Raw genomic sequence first — 17,521 nt, forward strand, 5'->3', positions numbered from 1 at the left:
GTATTGGTATGTGGGACTATACCAGGCATGGCCTTCACCCCAACAGGAAAGGGAAGGAAAAACTGTCTGGGCTACTACCAAATAACTTAAGGGGAGGTACTATCACATGTGATAAGGTACCATGGTTACAAGTGACAGAACAGCAGTTTTTTTAGGGTAGGCAGAACAGAAACGAAAGATGTTCAGAGACAGGTTGGAAATGACAGTCAAATTGGTAAGACAGGTAACCAGAAAGCAAATTTTAGTGTACACAAGTCATACAATCAGTCCCTGATTGAAACTGGAGATATTCAAAAACTGACTGAAGAATTAAGTTCATTCAGTTGTAATTCAGCCAGTGTGCAAAATCAGTTGTCCTTATTGCACCAGAATATCTGAAGACTGAGGGGTAAGCTCAATGAGTTGCATATTTGTGTTGAAGAATTAGAGTTGAGCAAACCAGTTGATATAATCTGCCTCTCTGAACAACATGTGACTACTGATACAGATGTGTTAAATGTTACAGGATTAAAGTTAGTTTCTTACTTCTGTAGAGAAAATATGGAGACAGGAGGAGCTGCCACATTTATCAGAAACTATTTTAATTTCAAGAATACTGATATTAATAAATTTTGTTCACAGCAGCACTTACAAGGTTATGCAGCAGCGGTAGTAGTTCATAATAATCCTTTATAACATTAACTATATACAGAGTGCCTTCAGGAAACTTTAACCTCATCATAAAAAAATCTGGAAACACTGGTGTCCCATCTGATATTAAAAACAAGGAATAGTGGTTCCAGGTGATTTTAATGTGGATTTATTCAAAAGCTCTGTCAGGGAACAATTATTGCAGTCAGTAAAACTGTCATTCACAGTGAACTTCGCAATTGTGGCATGTCAATGCTCTGAGACTGCTACTGATATTATCTTTGTTGACAAGTCTAGGGGAAAAAGTCACATTCGAAGACCAACAGAAAATAGGCAATCTGATTATGACATGCAGCATCTTATGATTAATGTTGAAATTTGTCAGGACATTAAATTATTAAATCTCAGTACAGGAAGGTAACACATCAGTCAACAATTGAGAATTTTAGCAGATTGCTCAAAGACCTAAACTGGATAGATATTTACAGTACTTCGGACTCAAACGGAAAATACAGAGCATTCATTAATAAAGTTACTTACTCATTTGAAAATTGTTTACCCCTAAAGGTAACTCAAATCAAACAGAAATATAAAAATAAACCATGGATTACACAAGGAATAAGAGTATTACGTGGAACAAAAAGGAAACTGTACCTTGTATCTGGGAAAAGCTCTGATGTTAACATTGAAATGGATTACACAGAATACTGCAAAATATTGAAGCAAGTAATCCAGAAATCAGAGCAGCTTTGTTGTGAGAAAAACATAATTGCATTAGGCAACAAAATAAAAACTATATGGGACACAGTGAAGACAGAGATAGGTGGGGCCAGAAAGGAAGAGAAACAGGTAGCTCTAAAAATAAATGAAACATTGGTAACAAATGCATGTAGTGTTGCAAGTCTCTTAACAATCCTTTTTTCTGTTACTGACAGCTTTGGGTTATCAAGTTCAGTAAACAGTGCAATGGAACATCTGAGACCAGTCTCTGCAAATAACTTCAGTAAAATGGAAGTGTTACTTATATCTTCCAAAGAAGTACCTCCAGCAAAAAACCTTAAAATCAAAGAATTCTAGTTGTTTTGATAATATATCAACAAAGTTTAGACTTCTATCTTAATTTATTTGTGTAACACTAGTCTCCATTTTAAAACTTTTTGCCACATGATTTGTTGAATGTAGGTGTCCTTCAAACAATTTTTATGTTGATTCTAGAAATAACTTCCATTTTTGTCTATCATGTTAGGTATTTACACAAAATAAGATGAAATATTTTGATGATTTTTACTTCTGAGCCCATAAATATATTCAAACATCATCTCACACAATATGAGTTTTAATCAAAACACATTTAAAAAAATACAATACATTTAAGAAATACTCCACAGAACCCCAATAATTTATTTTGTGACTACCTTGCCTAAAAACTTGAAGTCAACAGTGTTCCATTAATTTTTAGGCCTTCTCTTCTTTGACTTTGTTGCAGATCCTTGTATATGATGACTTTCCCTCTTCAACTTCAAACAATATGTGGCCATAATGGACGATTTCCATTTCCCCTGGTACCTCCTCTCCATCTCCTTCACATCTTGGTGAAAATTTTTACCCTGTGCTTGACTATAATGTCCCAACTTTCACGGAAAGTAGTCAATATGTGAGTGTAGAAAGTGGACTTTCAAACTCATATTACATCCCATCTTCTCAAAGTTTTGTAATATTTTTTCAGCAAATGCCTTGCAATTAGGGTCTTTGTTATTGCCAGAAAGTTCTCAGTAACAGCTTGGAAGGTGGGCCACGTGTCTTTTTCTCTCTTCTTCATTGTCTTATCAAAATCGTCATCCTTTATCAATTTATTTATCTGAGGACCAACAAAAATTGTCTCATGTGGTGAAGGGAAATTTCTCGGAAAGTTACTTGAAGCAAGGACCATCCTTTGGTAGAGCTTTTACAAACTGCTTCATCAAGCCTGAATTTGTGTGTAGTGGTGGAAGCAAGAATTTTCTTTTTTTTTTGTGTGTGTGTTTCTACAAGTGGTCTGTCCAGGATATTATTAGTTCCAGGCATAAAATTACTCCACTGTGGCCAAACCCTCACAGTCCAATGTGTTTTCCTTGCCCGACTGCCCTTTCGCATATAAAGCAAGGCATTTTTGTGAACCCAGCCTGTTGTCCTAATATTATTCCAATAATTTTGAAGTCACCACACATTATCTCCATGTCCTCATACACCTCTTTCACTTGAACTGAATGGGCCATAGGAATGGACCCATACACATCCCCATAATGCAGTAACATGCATTCAGGCTTCTTACTGATGAGTCTATTAAAAGACCCCCACTGGGCAGGATCATGTTCAGTGCCACAGAAGTTCATTAACTCCTTTATGTTACTGCAGTAAACTAAGGAATCATTCTGTGAGAATGAAGCAACTAGTTCTTTCTATGTCTGTAACATGAGTAATGTGTTTCTGGTTCCAGAAGAGTCTTACTTTTTAACCGGGAGGCAAGTAGGTCCGCAGATTCCTTAGGTGGATTCAAATCTCATACAAGATAATTAATTTCACTCTAAGAGAATAATTGTGGAGTAAAGTCATATTCAGGCTAGTAGATGCCACCACCATCTTCAGTAATTGCATCAAATTCATGTTCACCATCATCTTCTGCCACTTTTTCTAAAACCGCTGGAGGAAGAGGAGCAATCAGATCTTCTCCAAGTACAACTGGCCTAATGGCTGAATCAAAGTTTGGATACAAAATTTGTTTCTTATTTAAGGAATTGTACCCGTGAACATTAACTAAACAGAAGTAACAGTCATTAAGGTGATTTTTAGGCTACATCCACACCATTGGAATCACAAATGGCATGCATGTTTTCGTTCCACAATCCTCAACACAATAGGAGCAAACTGGACGAGCTTGGAAATTCCTTCGTCGTAAAATTCGGCCGCCTGCGCCTTCAACCACGTGGCGACTGTCTTTTGGGACAGAAAAGGTGTGATTTTTGTGGATTTCCTGGAAAGAGGCACTACAGGAAACTCTCAAAGGTATTGCCAAACTCTGCACAACCTCAGAAGAGTAATACCAAAACAAGCGCAGGGGAAAGTTGGGCTCAAAGATCTTGCTGATTCACGACAACGCCCGGGCCCACACAGCAAATGCCACTCATGAAGTTCTCAAATCTTTTGAGTGGGAGTTGTTTCCTCATCCGCCGTACAGCCCCGACCTGGCACCGAGCATCTTCCACTTATTCTCAGCAATGAAGAAGTGGTTGGCTATGCAGCGTTTTGATGACGACGCACAGCTTCAAGAAGAGGTAACCACGTGGTTGAAGGCGCAGGCGGCCGAATTTTACGACGAAGGAATTTCCAAGCTCGTCCATCGCTACGATAAGGGCCTTAATTTAAATGGAAACTATGTAGAAAAGTAGTATTTGAGTGTGGCTTTCATCTGTATATAACAAAAAAAAATTCCAATACTTTATTTATTTTTAAATCCAAAACGTAATGTACTTTGTGGATAGCCCTGGTATTATAGTTACAGGAGATATAAATATAGATTTATTAACAAATGATGTCACCATCAAAAAGGTACGTCGCCTGTGTGATGAATTTAACTTGACCCCACTCATTCGGGAACCCACTAGAGAAATTGGCAATAGTAAAACATGTCTTGACAACATAATAACAAACATGACCCACCTATCCTACAGTGCATCGGTTTTAAAACTAGCCATCTCAGATCACCATGCAGTACAGCTTAAATTGGAGCTCCATGAGGCCCCCACTGTCACCACAAAGCAACAGTTTGTAACTAAAAGAATAATGTATAATGACAACATAAATAGACTAAACTGCATGCTAGCACAAATAAAATGGTTTGAAAATAATAGCTTTTCATATGACAGCTTTGCTGCTCACTTCTATTACTGCTTTGATACCACATGCCCAATTGTAATCACAAAAAAGAAACAAACAAAAAATATAAACAAAAATATTTGGGTACATAGTAATGTCACTGAAGCGAGGGAAAAATTAAAACTACTCCACAGTGCAATGCTGAATAATAGAGAGATTCCTGAGCTAAAGGAAGCCTTCAAAATATATCAAGCACACTATAAGGACTTACACACACAGACCAGGAGCAACTATGTTGCAAATAAGCTTCAAAACTCACACAACGTAATTGCTGGCATCTGGGGAGTCATAAACAGTTTTAAAACCTGCAATGACAAATCCGGTATGGACTTTACTGTTAACCACAATGGCATGCTCATAAAAGACCAACTGGAAATTGTAAATATTTTTAATGAATATTTTTCTTCTGTAGGGGAAGCCATAAATGACAAACATAAAAACATGCACTACAGTTTTAAAGGTAATACATGTGACCATGGTATATATCTAGCTCCCACAAACTGTGCAGAAATAATGGGCATCATTAGATCTCTAAAACCCTCTAATCCAGCTAGGCATGATGGCCTAAATATTAATGTTTTAAAAGCCTGTAGCCAAAATGTCTCTGTACCTCTGTCTGTAGCAGTCAACAATATAATAGAATCAGGCACTTTTCCAGACAGACTAAAAATAGCACAGGTAACACCCATTTTTAAGAAAGGTGACAACAACCAAATAGAAAACTACAGACCAGTCTCAATCCTTCCTGTCTTGTCCAAAATAGTTGAGAAAGTTATATACAACAGGATTATAAAATTTCTTAACAAACACAACCTGATGTTCGAAAATCAAAATGGATTCCTAAAAGGTAAATCAACTAACACTGCAGCTGCTCAACTAATTGAAGAGGTGTTAGGGGGTATCGAAAGCAAGGAACATGTGGCAGGTGTATACCTAGATCTGGAAAAAGCCTTTGGTTGTGTGAATGTTGACATCCTATTAGACAAGCTATGGAACATGGGCATTAGAGGCGCTGCTTGTGACCTAATAAAGTGTTATATGAGCAATGGAAAACAGTTTGTTCTACTTAAAACGGAAGGTGGTGTCTACAAATCAGAGATCACATGCATAAAATATGGCATGCCCCAGGGCTCGGTGTTCCCCCTTCTGTTCTTGATCTATGTAAATTATATCAAATACTGTTATATATAAAAAACAAAGATGAGGTGACTTACCGAACGAAAGCGCTGGCAGGTCGATAGACACACAAACAAACACAAACATACACACAAAATTCAAGCTTTCGCAACAAACTGTTGCCTCATCAGGAAAGAGGGAAGGAGAGGGGAAGACGAAAGGAGGTGGGTTTTAAGGGAGAGGGTAAGGAGTCATTCCAATCTCGGGAGCGGAAAGACTTACCTTAGGGGGAAAAAAGGACAGGTACACACTCGCACTCACGCACATATCCATCCACACATACAGACACAAGCAGACATATTTGTCTTTTAAATATGTCTGCTTGTGTCTGTATGTGTGGATGGATATGTGCGTGAGTGCGAGTGTGTACCTGTCCTTTTTTCCCCCTAAGGTAAGTCTTTCCGCTCCCGGGATTGGAATGACTCCTTACCCTCTCCCTTAAAACCCACCTCCTTTCGTCTTCCCCTCTCCTTCCCTCTTTCCTGATGAGGCAACAGTTTGTTGCGAAAGCTTGAATTTTGTGTGTATGTTTGTGTTTGTTTGTGTGTCTATCGACCTGCCAGCGCTTTCGTTCGGTAAGTCACCTCATCTTTGTTTTTTATATATAATTTTTCCCACGTGGAATGTTTCCCTCTATTATATTGATATTAAATACTGTACTATAAATTCCAAAATTGTTCTGCATGCCGATGACACGCCCATTGTGTGTAAAAAGGAATCATGTAATGAACTAGAGGCTGAGAGTAATAATGTTACAAAAGAAATTGTTCAGTTTTTTAATGAAAGCCACTTAAATGTAAGCACCAGTAAAACATGTTTGATGGAGTTTAACAAAAGTAGTTTGAATCATGAAATTAAATTATACATTGGCAACGAATTGGTAAAGAAAGAGTCTAGTGTAAAATTCCTTGGCTTAACAATCCAAAGCAGCCTGAAATGGGACACACAACTAAGTTGTCAAAAAATATATTTGCAATCAGTACTATTAGCAAGTTCTGTAGAGACACTGTAGTCCTAAAGACTGCATACCATGCTCTTTTCTACTCTCACTTGAACTACGGTATTGAAATTTGGGGGGCAACAACCAAAGCTAATATAGATAAGCTACTCATTCTTCAAAAAAGTGGTGTGAGAATAATCTGTGGAGCAAAATATAGGGAATCTTGTCACAACTTGTTTCCAAAAACAGAGGTGTTAACTGTTATCAACACATACATTCTAAAAGCCATATTGCTTATGAAAAGACTGCACCCAAACACTTATTCAGATTTCCACCAGTACAATACTTTGAAATAAAGAAAGATTTTACATTGGCAGCCACAGAACAGCACTTTACGAAAAGGGGCCTCACTATGCAGGTATAAAATTAGCTAATGCGCTGCCTAATGCAGTCACGGTTCTTCCTACAATTAAACATCAGCTTAAGAAATTTTTAGAAAAACACCCTTTCAACACGTTAGAAGAGTACCATACTTATATGAAGACCAACAAATGCTTTGTGAAATTATGTGAATAGAAATCAGTAAACATCTTATTGTAATTTTGTTGTAAATTAATGATGTATTCAGAAGAATGTGTCTTGTGTATTGTACAAATAACTTTAATCATTACTGTTTCTTTGTACATGTGCAGTGTACCATTCGATGTAGAATAAAGCTATTATTATTATTAGTAGTAGCAGTGAGCCAAGTACAGATTTAGAAATCCTGCTAACCAAAATTTCACTGACAGTAATAAATGGTTTAAAGTTAATTCACTGTCATTAAGCTTTGAAAAGACCCACAATATGCAGTTCAAAATCTGTAAGAGATTTCCTTCTAGCATGTGTATAACACATGTAGACATGGAGATCAAAGAGGTTGATAGTGTTAAATTTCTTTCATTCTATTATGTCACATGGGATCATATTCTGGGGTAACTCATCAAACCAAGCAATAGTCTTTAGAGTGCAAAAGCATCTAATGAGACTCATTTGTGATGTAAATTCAGAAACATATGTAGAAATCTATTCTAGTAACTGGGTATTCCAATCAATGTTGCTCAGTATGTTTATTCCTTGATGAAAGTTTTGCAAATAATATGACTCTATTTCCAACCAATAACTCAATACACAGTATAACAGTATACCTAAAAAAAAAGATAATGTGACTTACCAAACGAAAGCGCTGGCACGTCGATAGACACACAAACAAACACAAACATACACACAAAATTCAAGCTTTCGCAACAAACTGTTGCCTCATCAGGAAAGAGGGAAGGAGAGGGAAAGACGAAAGGATGTGGGTTTTAAGGGAGAGGGTAAGGAGTCATTCCAATCCCGGGAGCAGAAAGACTTACCTTAGGGGGAAAAAAGGACAGGTATACACTCGCACACACACTCATATCCATCCACACATACACAGACACAAGCAGACATTTGTAAAGGCCAGTGGGTAAAGTGATCACTTGCCATTAATAGATATCCTTGATTGTTGGCCATTTTAGGGCAGTAATGGTCCTACTACATAATATGTACATGTGAAAATCTTACAATTGTGTCTGGAAAAACTCCTATAGGTACATGTACATGGTTAGATACTTTGCTAAGCTGGCACTGAAGATATACAGGAGTCCAGTTTCTACAGTCTTTCTACATACCATGGCATACAAAATAGATAGTGATCAGTTTAACTGTTGACCTGACACCAAGATGACATAAATTGTGCAGGCATTCAAAAATTTGTCCAAGGAATGAGGAAGGTAGAAACAGATGAGATCTTCCATTCAAGACTTCAAAAAATAGCTTAATGTTTACAAGGCATGAAAATCAATGAGTTTCAGTGGTAGGTTGGAGGAAGTATCTCTCAAAACATCCTGAAGCTCCTGATCTGACTCTTGTGCTTTGGTGAGTTGAGTAACATTCACCATGTTCATTATACTGTTTACATAGGATAGGCAGTCAGCTACTATGTTGTCAGTTCCTGATATGGTGCTGAATTGAACAATAAATTCTATTTGATTGTATTGCCATAGTTGAGCATTTACCATTTTTCTACATGAAGGCGTAGGGGTGTGGTTTGTGGTCTGTGTAAACTGCAAACTCTCTTGCCTCCAACAGCATGTGAAAATATTTAAAATATTTAAAAGATTCTTATACCACGAATTGATCACAATGGTACAAGCTCCATTTTTGTTGTGGCAGATACACTTGTGCCAGTAAAATGTGAGTGGCTGCCACCCACCATCTACATATTGTTGTAATGCTGTACTGATCACAGTCTGACTTGTATACATCACCATTGTGAGGTGCTTCTAATGCAGGATGTGCAAGGAGTGCCATCTTTGGTAGACTATACTTGGCTGTCTCAAAAGCGGTGCACACAGTGGCCACCCACAGTATTAAAACTTTAGCTCCAGACAATGCTGTGGTTAGAGGTTCTGGAAATCTTTACTGAATGGGGTAGATGACACTGGTAAAAACTGAGAATTTCCGGAAAGCAGCGGAGTTCTTTTGTGGTTTTGGGCTATGGAATTTTAAGTATTGCTTCTACTTTTTCTGGAAGCAGTAACAATCCCACAGGTGAGATGAGGTGGCTTAAAAGGTGATCTCTGGTTGCTGAAAAACACACTTGACAGTGTTTAATATAACTCTGTATTTGACCAGATGCGTAAGGATTTTGACTAAGTGCTGATGGTGTTTTTATTTATTTATTTATTCATCTGTGGAACAATAAATATTGTATTCATTTACCCTGATTGAAAAAACGAGAACATCATCAAGCTACGCGAAACAATATGTCAAACCTTGTAACACTGGATCTACAGGGTGTTTCAAAAATGACCGGTATATTTGAAACGGCAATAAAAACTAAACGAGCAGCGATAGAAATACACCGTTTGTTGCAATATGCTTGGGACAACAGTACATTTTCAGGCGGACAAACTTTCGAAATTACAGTAGTTACAATTTTCAACAACAGATGGCGCTGCGGTCTGGGAAACTCTATAGTACGATATTTTCCACATATCCACCATGCGTAGCAATAATATGGGGTAGTCTCTGAATAAAATTACCCGAAACCTTTGACAACGTGTCTGGCGGAATGGCTTCACATGCAGATGAGATGTACTGCTTCAGCTGTTCAGTTGTTTCTGGATTCTGGCGGTACACCTGGTCTTTCAAGTGTCCCCACAGAAAGAAGTCACAGGGGTTCATGTCTGGCGAATAGGGAGACCAATCCACGCCGCCTCCTGTATGTTTCGGATAGCCCAAAGCAATCACACGATCATCGAAATATTCATTGAGGAAATTAAAGACGTCGGCCGTGCGATGTGGCCGGGCACCATCTTGCATAAACCACGAGGTGTTCGCAGTGTCGTCTAAGGCAGTTTGTACCGCCACAAATTCACGAAGAATGCCCAGATAGCGTGATGCAGTAATCGTTTCGGATCTGAAAAATGGGCCAATGATTCCTTTGGAAGAAATGGCGGCCCAGACTAGTACTTTTTGAGGATGCAGGGACAATGGGACTGCAACATGGGGCTTTTCGATTCCCCATATGCGCCAGTTCTGTTCATTGATGAAGCTGTCCAGGTAAAAATAAGCTTCGTCAGTAAACCAAATGCTGCCCACATGCATATCGCCGTCATCAATCCTGTGCACTATATCGTTAGCGAATGTCTCTCGTGCAGCAATGGTAGCGGCGCTGAGGGGTTGCCGCGTTTGAATTTTGTATGGATAGAGGTGTAAACTCTGGTGCATGAGACGATACGTGGACGTTGGCGTCATTTGGACCGCAGCTGCAACACGGCGAACGGAAACCCGAGGCCACTGTTGGATCACCTGCTGCACTAGCTGCGCGTTGCCCTCTGTGGTTGCCGTACGCGGTCGCCCTACCTTTCCAGCACGTTCATCCGTCACGTTCCCAGTCCATTGAAATTTTTCAAACAGATCCTTTATTGTATCGCTTTTCGGTCCTTTGGTTACATTAAACCTCCGTTGAAAACTTCGTCTTGTTCCAACAACACTGTGTTCTAGGTGGTGGAATTCCAACACCAGAAAAATCCTCTGTTCTAAGGAATAAACCATGTTGTCTACAGCACACGTGCACATTGTGAACAGCACACGCTTACAGCAGAAAGACGACGTACAGAAAGGCGCACCCACAGACTGCGTTGTCTTCTATATCTTTCATATCACTTGCAGCGCCATCTGTTGTTGAAAATTGTAACTACTGTAATTTCGAAAGTTTGTCCGCCTGAAAATGTACTGTTGTCCCAAGCATATTGCAACAAACGGTGTATTTCTATCGCTGCTGGTTTAGTTTTTATTGCCGTTTCAAATATACCGGTCATTTTTGAAACACCCTGTATAAACCTCTGCCAAGTCTGCAGAGCATTTAATAAGGCAAATATCATCAACTGAGTGTTGAAGAGGTTGAATGATGTAATAATGCTTGTCTTCACTATGTCCTCTTCAGCCACAGGAATTGTGCGGAGGCCTCGGCATGCTCTAGCATGCTAAATATAGTTGCATCATGAAATGCACAATTTTAGTTTTTTAATAGGGGTACAGAATAACAATCTGGCACCATTCTAGCAGTGATATGGTAATCTCTGCATAGCTCCATGCACCACGCTTCTTTGGTACAATGTGTAGTGGCAACCGCCATGGACTACTGGAAGGGTGTATGATGTCTTCCTCCAACATAGCATTGAACTCTGCTTTGGCAGTAGCACAACAGTATGGAGCAATCATCTTCACCTTCATGAAATTGGTGTGCCACAGTGGTGTTATGTGGTGCACAGTGCTGTGGTGTACCTTTTCCAGAGCACCTAGAGGTCCTGTGATATCTGGGAACTGCTCCAGTAGCTCAGCGTATCCATTGCCTGTTGACTGGATAAGTTTGGTGTTGTGCACAGCTGCACTGTGTCAAAAACTTGTAGCTGATAGACCAGTGATGCTGTCGACAAGACATGCACTGGTGATGTCCTGCAGCAGATGATGATGTTGCTGGCAAGTCAGCTCTCATTATGAATTCTGCCATGTCTGATATGGTAAATTTTCAAGTGAAGACACAACACAATCCTGACTCTTAGTTCTGTGTGTTGCTTGCCATAGGTCACTATGGATGTGTTATTTCATGCAGACAGGTGGTACAGCATTGGTGCCTGATATTTATGCAATATGGTCCACAGAAAAAACACATAAATTGGATCTTGTGTCCATTAGAAACTTTTGTGCTGTCTTCTAATTGATGATGAAGAGGCCTAGAGATGGTGACTGGCAATCAGGTGAGCCTTCTTCTGATTGCCATTGCTGTTTGGGAATGTGCATGGCAAAGCACTTTCCTGCACCTGGTATCTGAACATCTGATGACACCAACAAAAGTCATGCTGTGTGGTGTCGCCCACTGCAAGGGAGTTCCTAGAGGAATGACTTCTGGACCTCCTATGAAAGCATCCTCTAACACTTTGGTCAGAGAGTAGCTCACCATTCTGTTTGGTCAGTGCTTCAGTCTCATTCATGAGGCTGCTGTAATCTGCACACATCCCTGTGATGCACTTGGGCATGCTGCCACTGTTAAACTTTATGAGAATGGCATGATTATGTCCTGGATTCTATCTACCAGGTCTGCAATGATGTCTAGTGGCACCTCTGTCTGCTACACTGTAATTGCCTTTACTTGAAATGGCAGCACAGTGTATCTGGTACTGTGTACACATTGACCTTGCTGTGAAGATTTCAGAGGCTTTCTGTCCCCAATGTCTTCCTGTATAAGTATGTGTAAGTACTTGTCTCACTCACTCTTCCTGTGCAGATCAACTCTGTCTTGGATCATTTGTACGATTCTGTCTCCAGAGATGTGGTTATTATGTCTTGTACTTCTCCAGCATAGAGATGGTCTAATTGGCTGACCACTAGTGTAAATTTAGTAGAATCTGCTAACACGTAGCAGAGAGAAAACTCATCTTGACTTGAGCAAACCATAATGTTGGACTGTGTGGCCAAAACAGGGGTAGTTCCTCTGTGAACCTTGATATGGTGCATACATCTTCCATCTCAAAAAATTCTTGACTCTTCAAGAATTGGTCATAATTCTGCTGTAATGTGGTTTATTCTCACGGGCTGCATCACATTGTGGTCAGTAATATGGCATGGCTAGTTGATAGCCTTTTGAACTGGATGTGAAGTGCTTCTATCTCAGCCAGGTACAGATAAGAAGTTTTAATTCCAGTGTATCATGAACAACATTTTATTTACAATAAACCAGGTCACTGTTACACTGCAGAACAATCCAAACATATAATGAAACAAAACAGAATGATCATTACAAAGGTAGGTATATCAGCATCAAAGAGAAATTTAGACCAGCACTCCTGGTGGCCAGCACACGAACTCTTTTGACAGCTGCACTGAACAAATCAGCTTTTGACTTAGTAGTTATGTGTGATGATGTCTGCCACTACAATTCCTTTCTCCTGTCTGTCCCTCCCCCCCCCCCCCCCCCCCCGCCCCCCCCTCTCTCTCTCTCTGTCTGTCTCTCTTTTTTTCAACCTTTTCATCATGTTCACCAGTTGTCCAAATAACATAGTAGTCTATGCCATTACTCACTTGTACAGCATATTAGCTTAGACATTCCTATACTTTGAATATGAAGTAGTATCAGATTTATTTGTACAGGTTTTTTTTGTGAATTCCTTATGCTTATGTTATTGTATTGATGTATATACTTGTAAAATGTCACTTATCTCTGGGAAAAAAAGAACAATTTTTGCACACCTTTGAACTCTCAGTGATGTGTGGACTATCTGTTTAGTGTTAAGTTATCTGAGGATGGCCTATAAAGCCAAAAGTCATTTGTAATGAACTATTAAATAATTCCCAGAAGTTGAAAATACCGCTGAAGTTGTCAAGTTCTTTTATTATTACGTGATCAGTTTCAGGCTCTTATAAGCCCATCTTCAGGTGTTGTAACTTGGTGCTGTGACCCCCGAGCACAGCACAGCGCACACCATGCCTTGTACACATACATCGCGGCACTCGGGGGTCACAGCACCAAGTTACAACGGCTGAAGATGGGCTTATAAGAGCCCAAAAACGGTCATGTGATACTAAAAGAACTTTACAACTGTAGTGGTATTTTCAAACTCTGGTATAATGCTCGGTTGAGGACATTCCTCCAACAGGATTGTTTGTATTAAATAAATATTATTGTGGAACATCAATTTGGTTTATTTAAGTTTTTGAACATAACAATTCCAGGATTATCAGTTTTTAACATGCTTGATTGTTGAGTAGAGATGAGTTATTTTTGATAATGCAACTCTTGTACAAATATTCCATGTACAGCAGCAGTTTTTTCCTCATGTTGTTAATCTGTGTAAAAATGTGCTGTTTTTTATGGGAAAACTGAAAAGCACTATTGCCAGTAGCGAATATCATCCTGTTCAATGAGTTCATACAAACTCAATTACCCAGATTTCTTAGTGTCACAAGTATACTGAGTGTCACTGTTACAATTTGGTATTGATGAGATTCCTATAGTGTTCTCAGCTTGTCATTGATGATGGATGGTTGTACGTATTTTACTTAATGATGATAGGGATAATCATGAACATTCATATGTTTCTCAAAGCTACATTTGTATTAAAAAAGTAACTGAATAAATATATTTGTGAATTGTTAAACATTACAAATTAATAAAAAACAAATACAGATAGAAGCACGCAAGCTACAAAGATTTTTTATCCATGATGAATTGTGTTTATCCAGTTACTGTATATACATATATATGTCACATTATTGTAGCAGCAACAGAGCTCATTCAGCATTTTCCGTGTATGCCAAATTATCCAGCCCCTGTGCAGTAACATCATTTGTGTTTTTGTCCTTTGGGTCACTGATACAGTAACCAATTGTGAAGTAAATCAAGAGCCCTGAAAAATTACAAAATAATGGTCAATAACTAACTCTAAGGTACAACTTATCTCTTGTAGTGTTTTTCTACCACACACATTCCATTCACAGTTGCTGCACAAAGTTTTCAACTGCACATAAATTACTGTGTTGGAGATATCTATTACGGTCAGACAAAATTCACAGAGCAACACACAGCATTATAAGTGCCTACCTTTCTCTTGCTGTTTGTGTCTCCTTATCATCTTTATATTTTATTACTTCTTTCCAGCAAATGACTGCAGAGATTATTTGTGACAGTACAAAAAGCAAAGCTTAAACTTGAACCAGAAGTAGAACTAATACCCTGTACATGAATGCATAGGCAGACAAGCAGTTAAAACAAACCCACTGTCTTGCCCACCACAAATGAGCCTGGGAACAGTGGGGTACTGGTCCATTCACAAATGAGTCTTGATTTAACCTGTTTAACTGGAGAATGAATCTGATTGTCTGCTCATCTTGCATGGCCATAGGACAGGGTACAATTCTGCCAATATAGTAGTGAGGGATCAATATGATGACACAAGAGTTATCATTTAGGTACATGAAAGTCACTGCACTGTTGTGTGATGTAACTGGTGGTCCGTTATGAAGGGAGAGGAGGGTGGCGCAAGAGTGCAAATTTGCATGTAATGGGTACAAGGTGGGGTGCAAGGCAGGGTGTAGGATTGCAGGACAACTCACAGTGCTAGGTATAGAGGGGACTGTGTTACATACATGACAGAAAGGGGGAACAGGTTATAAGGAGAAAGGAAACAAATAAAAGAGCTGTAACAAACAGAGTGTTAGAAAGGGTGTACAAATAAGAAAAATTGACATTATTAATGTATAACAAACAACAAATTCTGATGATTAATAAAGTTAGAATAGGCAATATTATAAAGACCTAAAATTAATTACAGAGAGGATTGGAATCTGAAGAGAATGTTAGAGAGGACAAAAAGGATAGCTTAGGTTAAGGTGAATGGATTGTGGGACCTCAAGATATAGCAAAAGGGCATTTACCACTTGTGAACTCCAGAATTGTTATTGCAGATGAACATTTATACAGCATGAGTCACAAAGCAAGTGTTGATCTTATGTTTGGCAATGAGTAGCACAAACTGCAGTTGATTGGCCATATTGTGCTGATAATTCACTTGATTTGGTCAGTGGCTGGTTATTATCACAAAGGTTGCAGGACAGTTTTTTTAATGATATAGTTAATATTCCAAGTTGCTTTACCTATGGTTGGGTAATAGGTTAAGAATAATCATAAACTTAAGTCTAGAGACTATATCCAAAAGTTATGTCTAATCAAGAAAAGAAAATATGTTCCAGTATCAGGATAAAAAAAAGGCATTACAAAACAAAGCACAGCTCAGTCACAGGATTTATACTGTACTAGGTTGTCCAAAATACATAACTGAGAAAAGGTTCTAAATAATATCTTCATACAAATCTGTACTCCACCAGCCACTGTATGGTGTGAGGCAAAGCATATTTCTGGTACTACCATCTTATCCTCTTCTCATATTCCATTCACAAAAGGCACGTAACAAGAACGACTGTGAATAAGCCTTTGCGTGATCTCTAGTTTCTTGAATTTTCTTGTCATCAACATTTTATGATATGTGTATGAGTTACTCTGGGAACGTAGGCCATGAAATTTCAATAGTAAACACACCTTGTGATATGCAACTCTTCTCTTGTAATGTCTGCCACTGAAGTTTGTTGAGCATCTTGGTAATGTTCTTCCACCAACTAAATGATGTTCTTCACAGGATATTCTCTACCTCCTCTATCGATCCAACATAGTGATGGTACCATTCATGTGAAGAATTCTCAATAATTTGTGAAACATGTGATTTGTTAACTACTTCTTTCATGGATGAATTAAATTTCCCTAAGATTCTCCCAATGCCAATGAATATAAGCCTGTCATCTGATTTTCCTATTTGTTTTAAGTCATCATTCCACTTTACATCCCTTTGAATGGCTAATGCTAGGTGTTTTATGATATTTAATGTTTCCAGCAATTCGTTGCCAATAATGTAATTAAAGGATAGTGGATCTGTTCACCTCCTTATGCACTATATGATACATTTATACATGTTCAGGGTAACTGCCAGTTCCTGCATCATTAATCTATTCTTCGCAAGTCTTGCTGAATTTACTACAGTTTCCTGTCATTGCATCCTTCTTATAAACAACTGCATTATCTGTAAATAGCCTCATGGAACTTTCAACATTATCCACTATATCAGTAACATATAACTTGGTTATAATTAAATTTTCACTACTTGAGAGGGGCCCATGAAAAACAAGTGATTGCAGGAAAATGAAACATTATGCAAACATTTGTAAGGACATGCAGAAGAGAAACAATGAATAAACCACTAAAGGAAACACATTTTAATTTCCACATGAGAAGGTAACATTTGATAGTTGTGTACCATGTTTTCATTCCAGGTTACAAATGTTGCTCAATGTGATGACTGTCTGCATCCACGACATCCTGGTACCACACTAATATACCATTACACAATTATTCACAGATCTTTTCAAACAGTAGAATGTTCAGCTCTCATGATAGAGCTCATGCACTAATTGAAGACTGCACATTGTGTCCAGCAATGGACAGACTGAACATCATTCCTATAAAGCTGAATACGCATATGATAAATAGTTTTCCATCTACATTGGTTCAAATTGCAAATGTTTAACTATCACTACCCAGTGCACTGCCTGGCAAAAAAAAGTGAAGCACATAGAAGACTTGGTCAGATGTCAATGTGAAATTGTACATGTGAATACCATCAGTGGTATGATTTAGTGTTGCAATTATTTGTGGCAGGTAGAATGGCCACCAGAGTACACTGG

General features: G+C 38.6%; 1 protein-coding gene across 1 annotated transcript in view; it reads right to left on the minus strand.

Moving 5' to 3' along the window:
* Positions 1-13,799: 13,799 nt before the first annotated feature.
* LOC124605819 (cationic amino acid transporter 3-like) overlaps positions 13,800-17,521 on the minus strand; it is a 122,236-nt gene continuing 118,514 nt past the window's right edge. The window contains exon 14 of the mRNA XM_047137735.1: positions 13,800-14,637. Coding sequence (XP_046993691.1) covers positions 14,522-14,637 — 116 coding nt within the window. The 3' untranslated portion in view covers positions 13,800-14,521. The remainder of the gene's footprint in view (positions 14,638-17,521) is intronic.

The sequence above is a fragment of the Schistocerca americana genome, chromosome 3, assembly GCF_021461395.2.
Source record: "Schistocerca americana isolate TAMUIC-IGC-003095 chromosome 3, iqSchAmer2.1, whole genome shotgun sequence".
Lineage (NCBI taxonomy): Eukaryota > Metazoa > Arthropoda > Insecta > Orthoptera > Acrididae > Schistocerca > Schistocerca americana.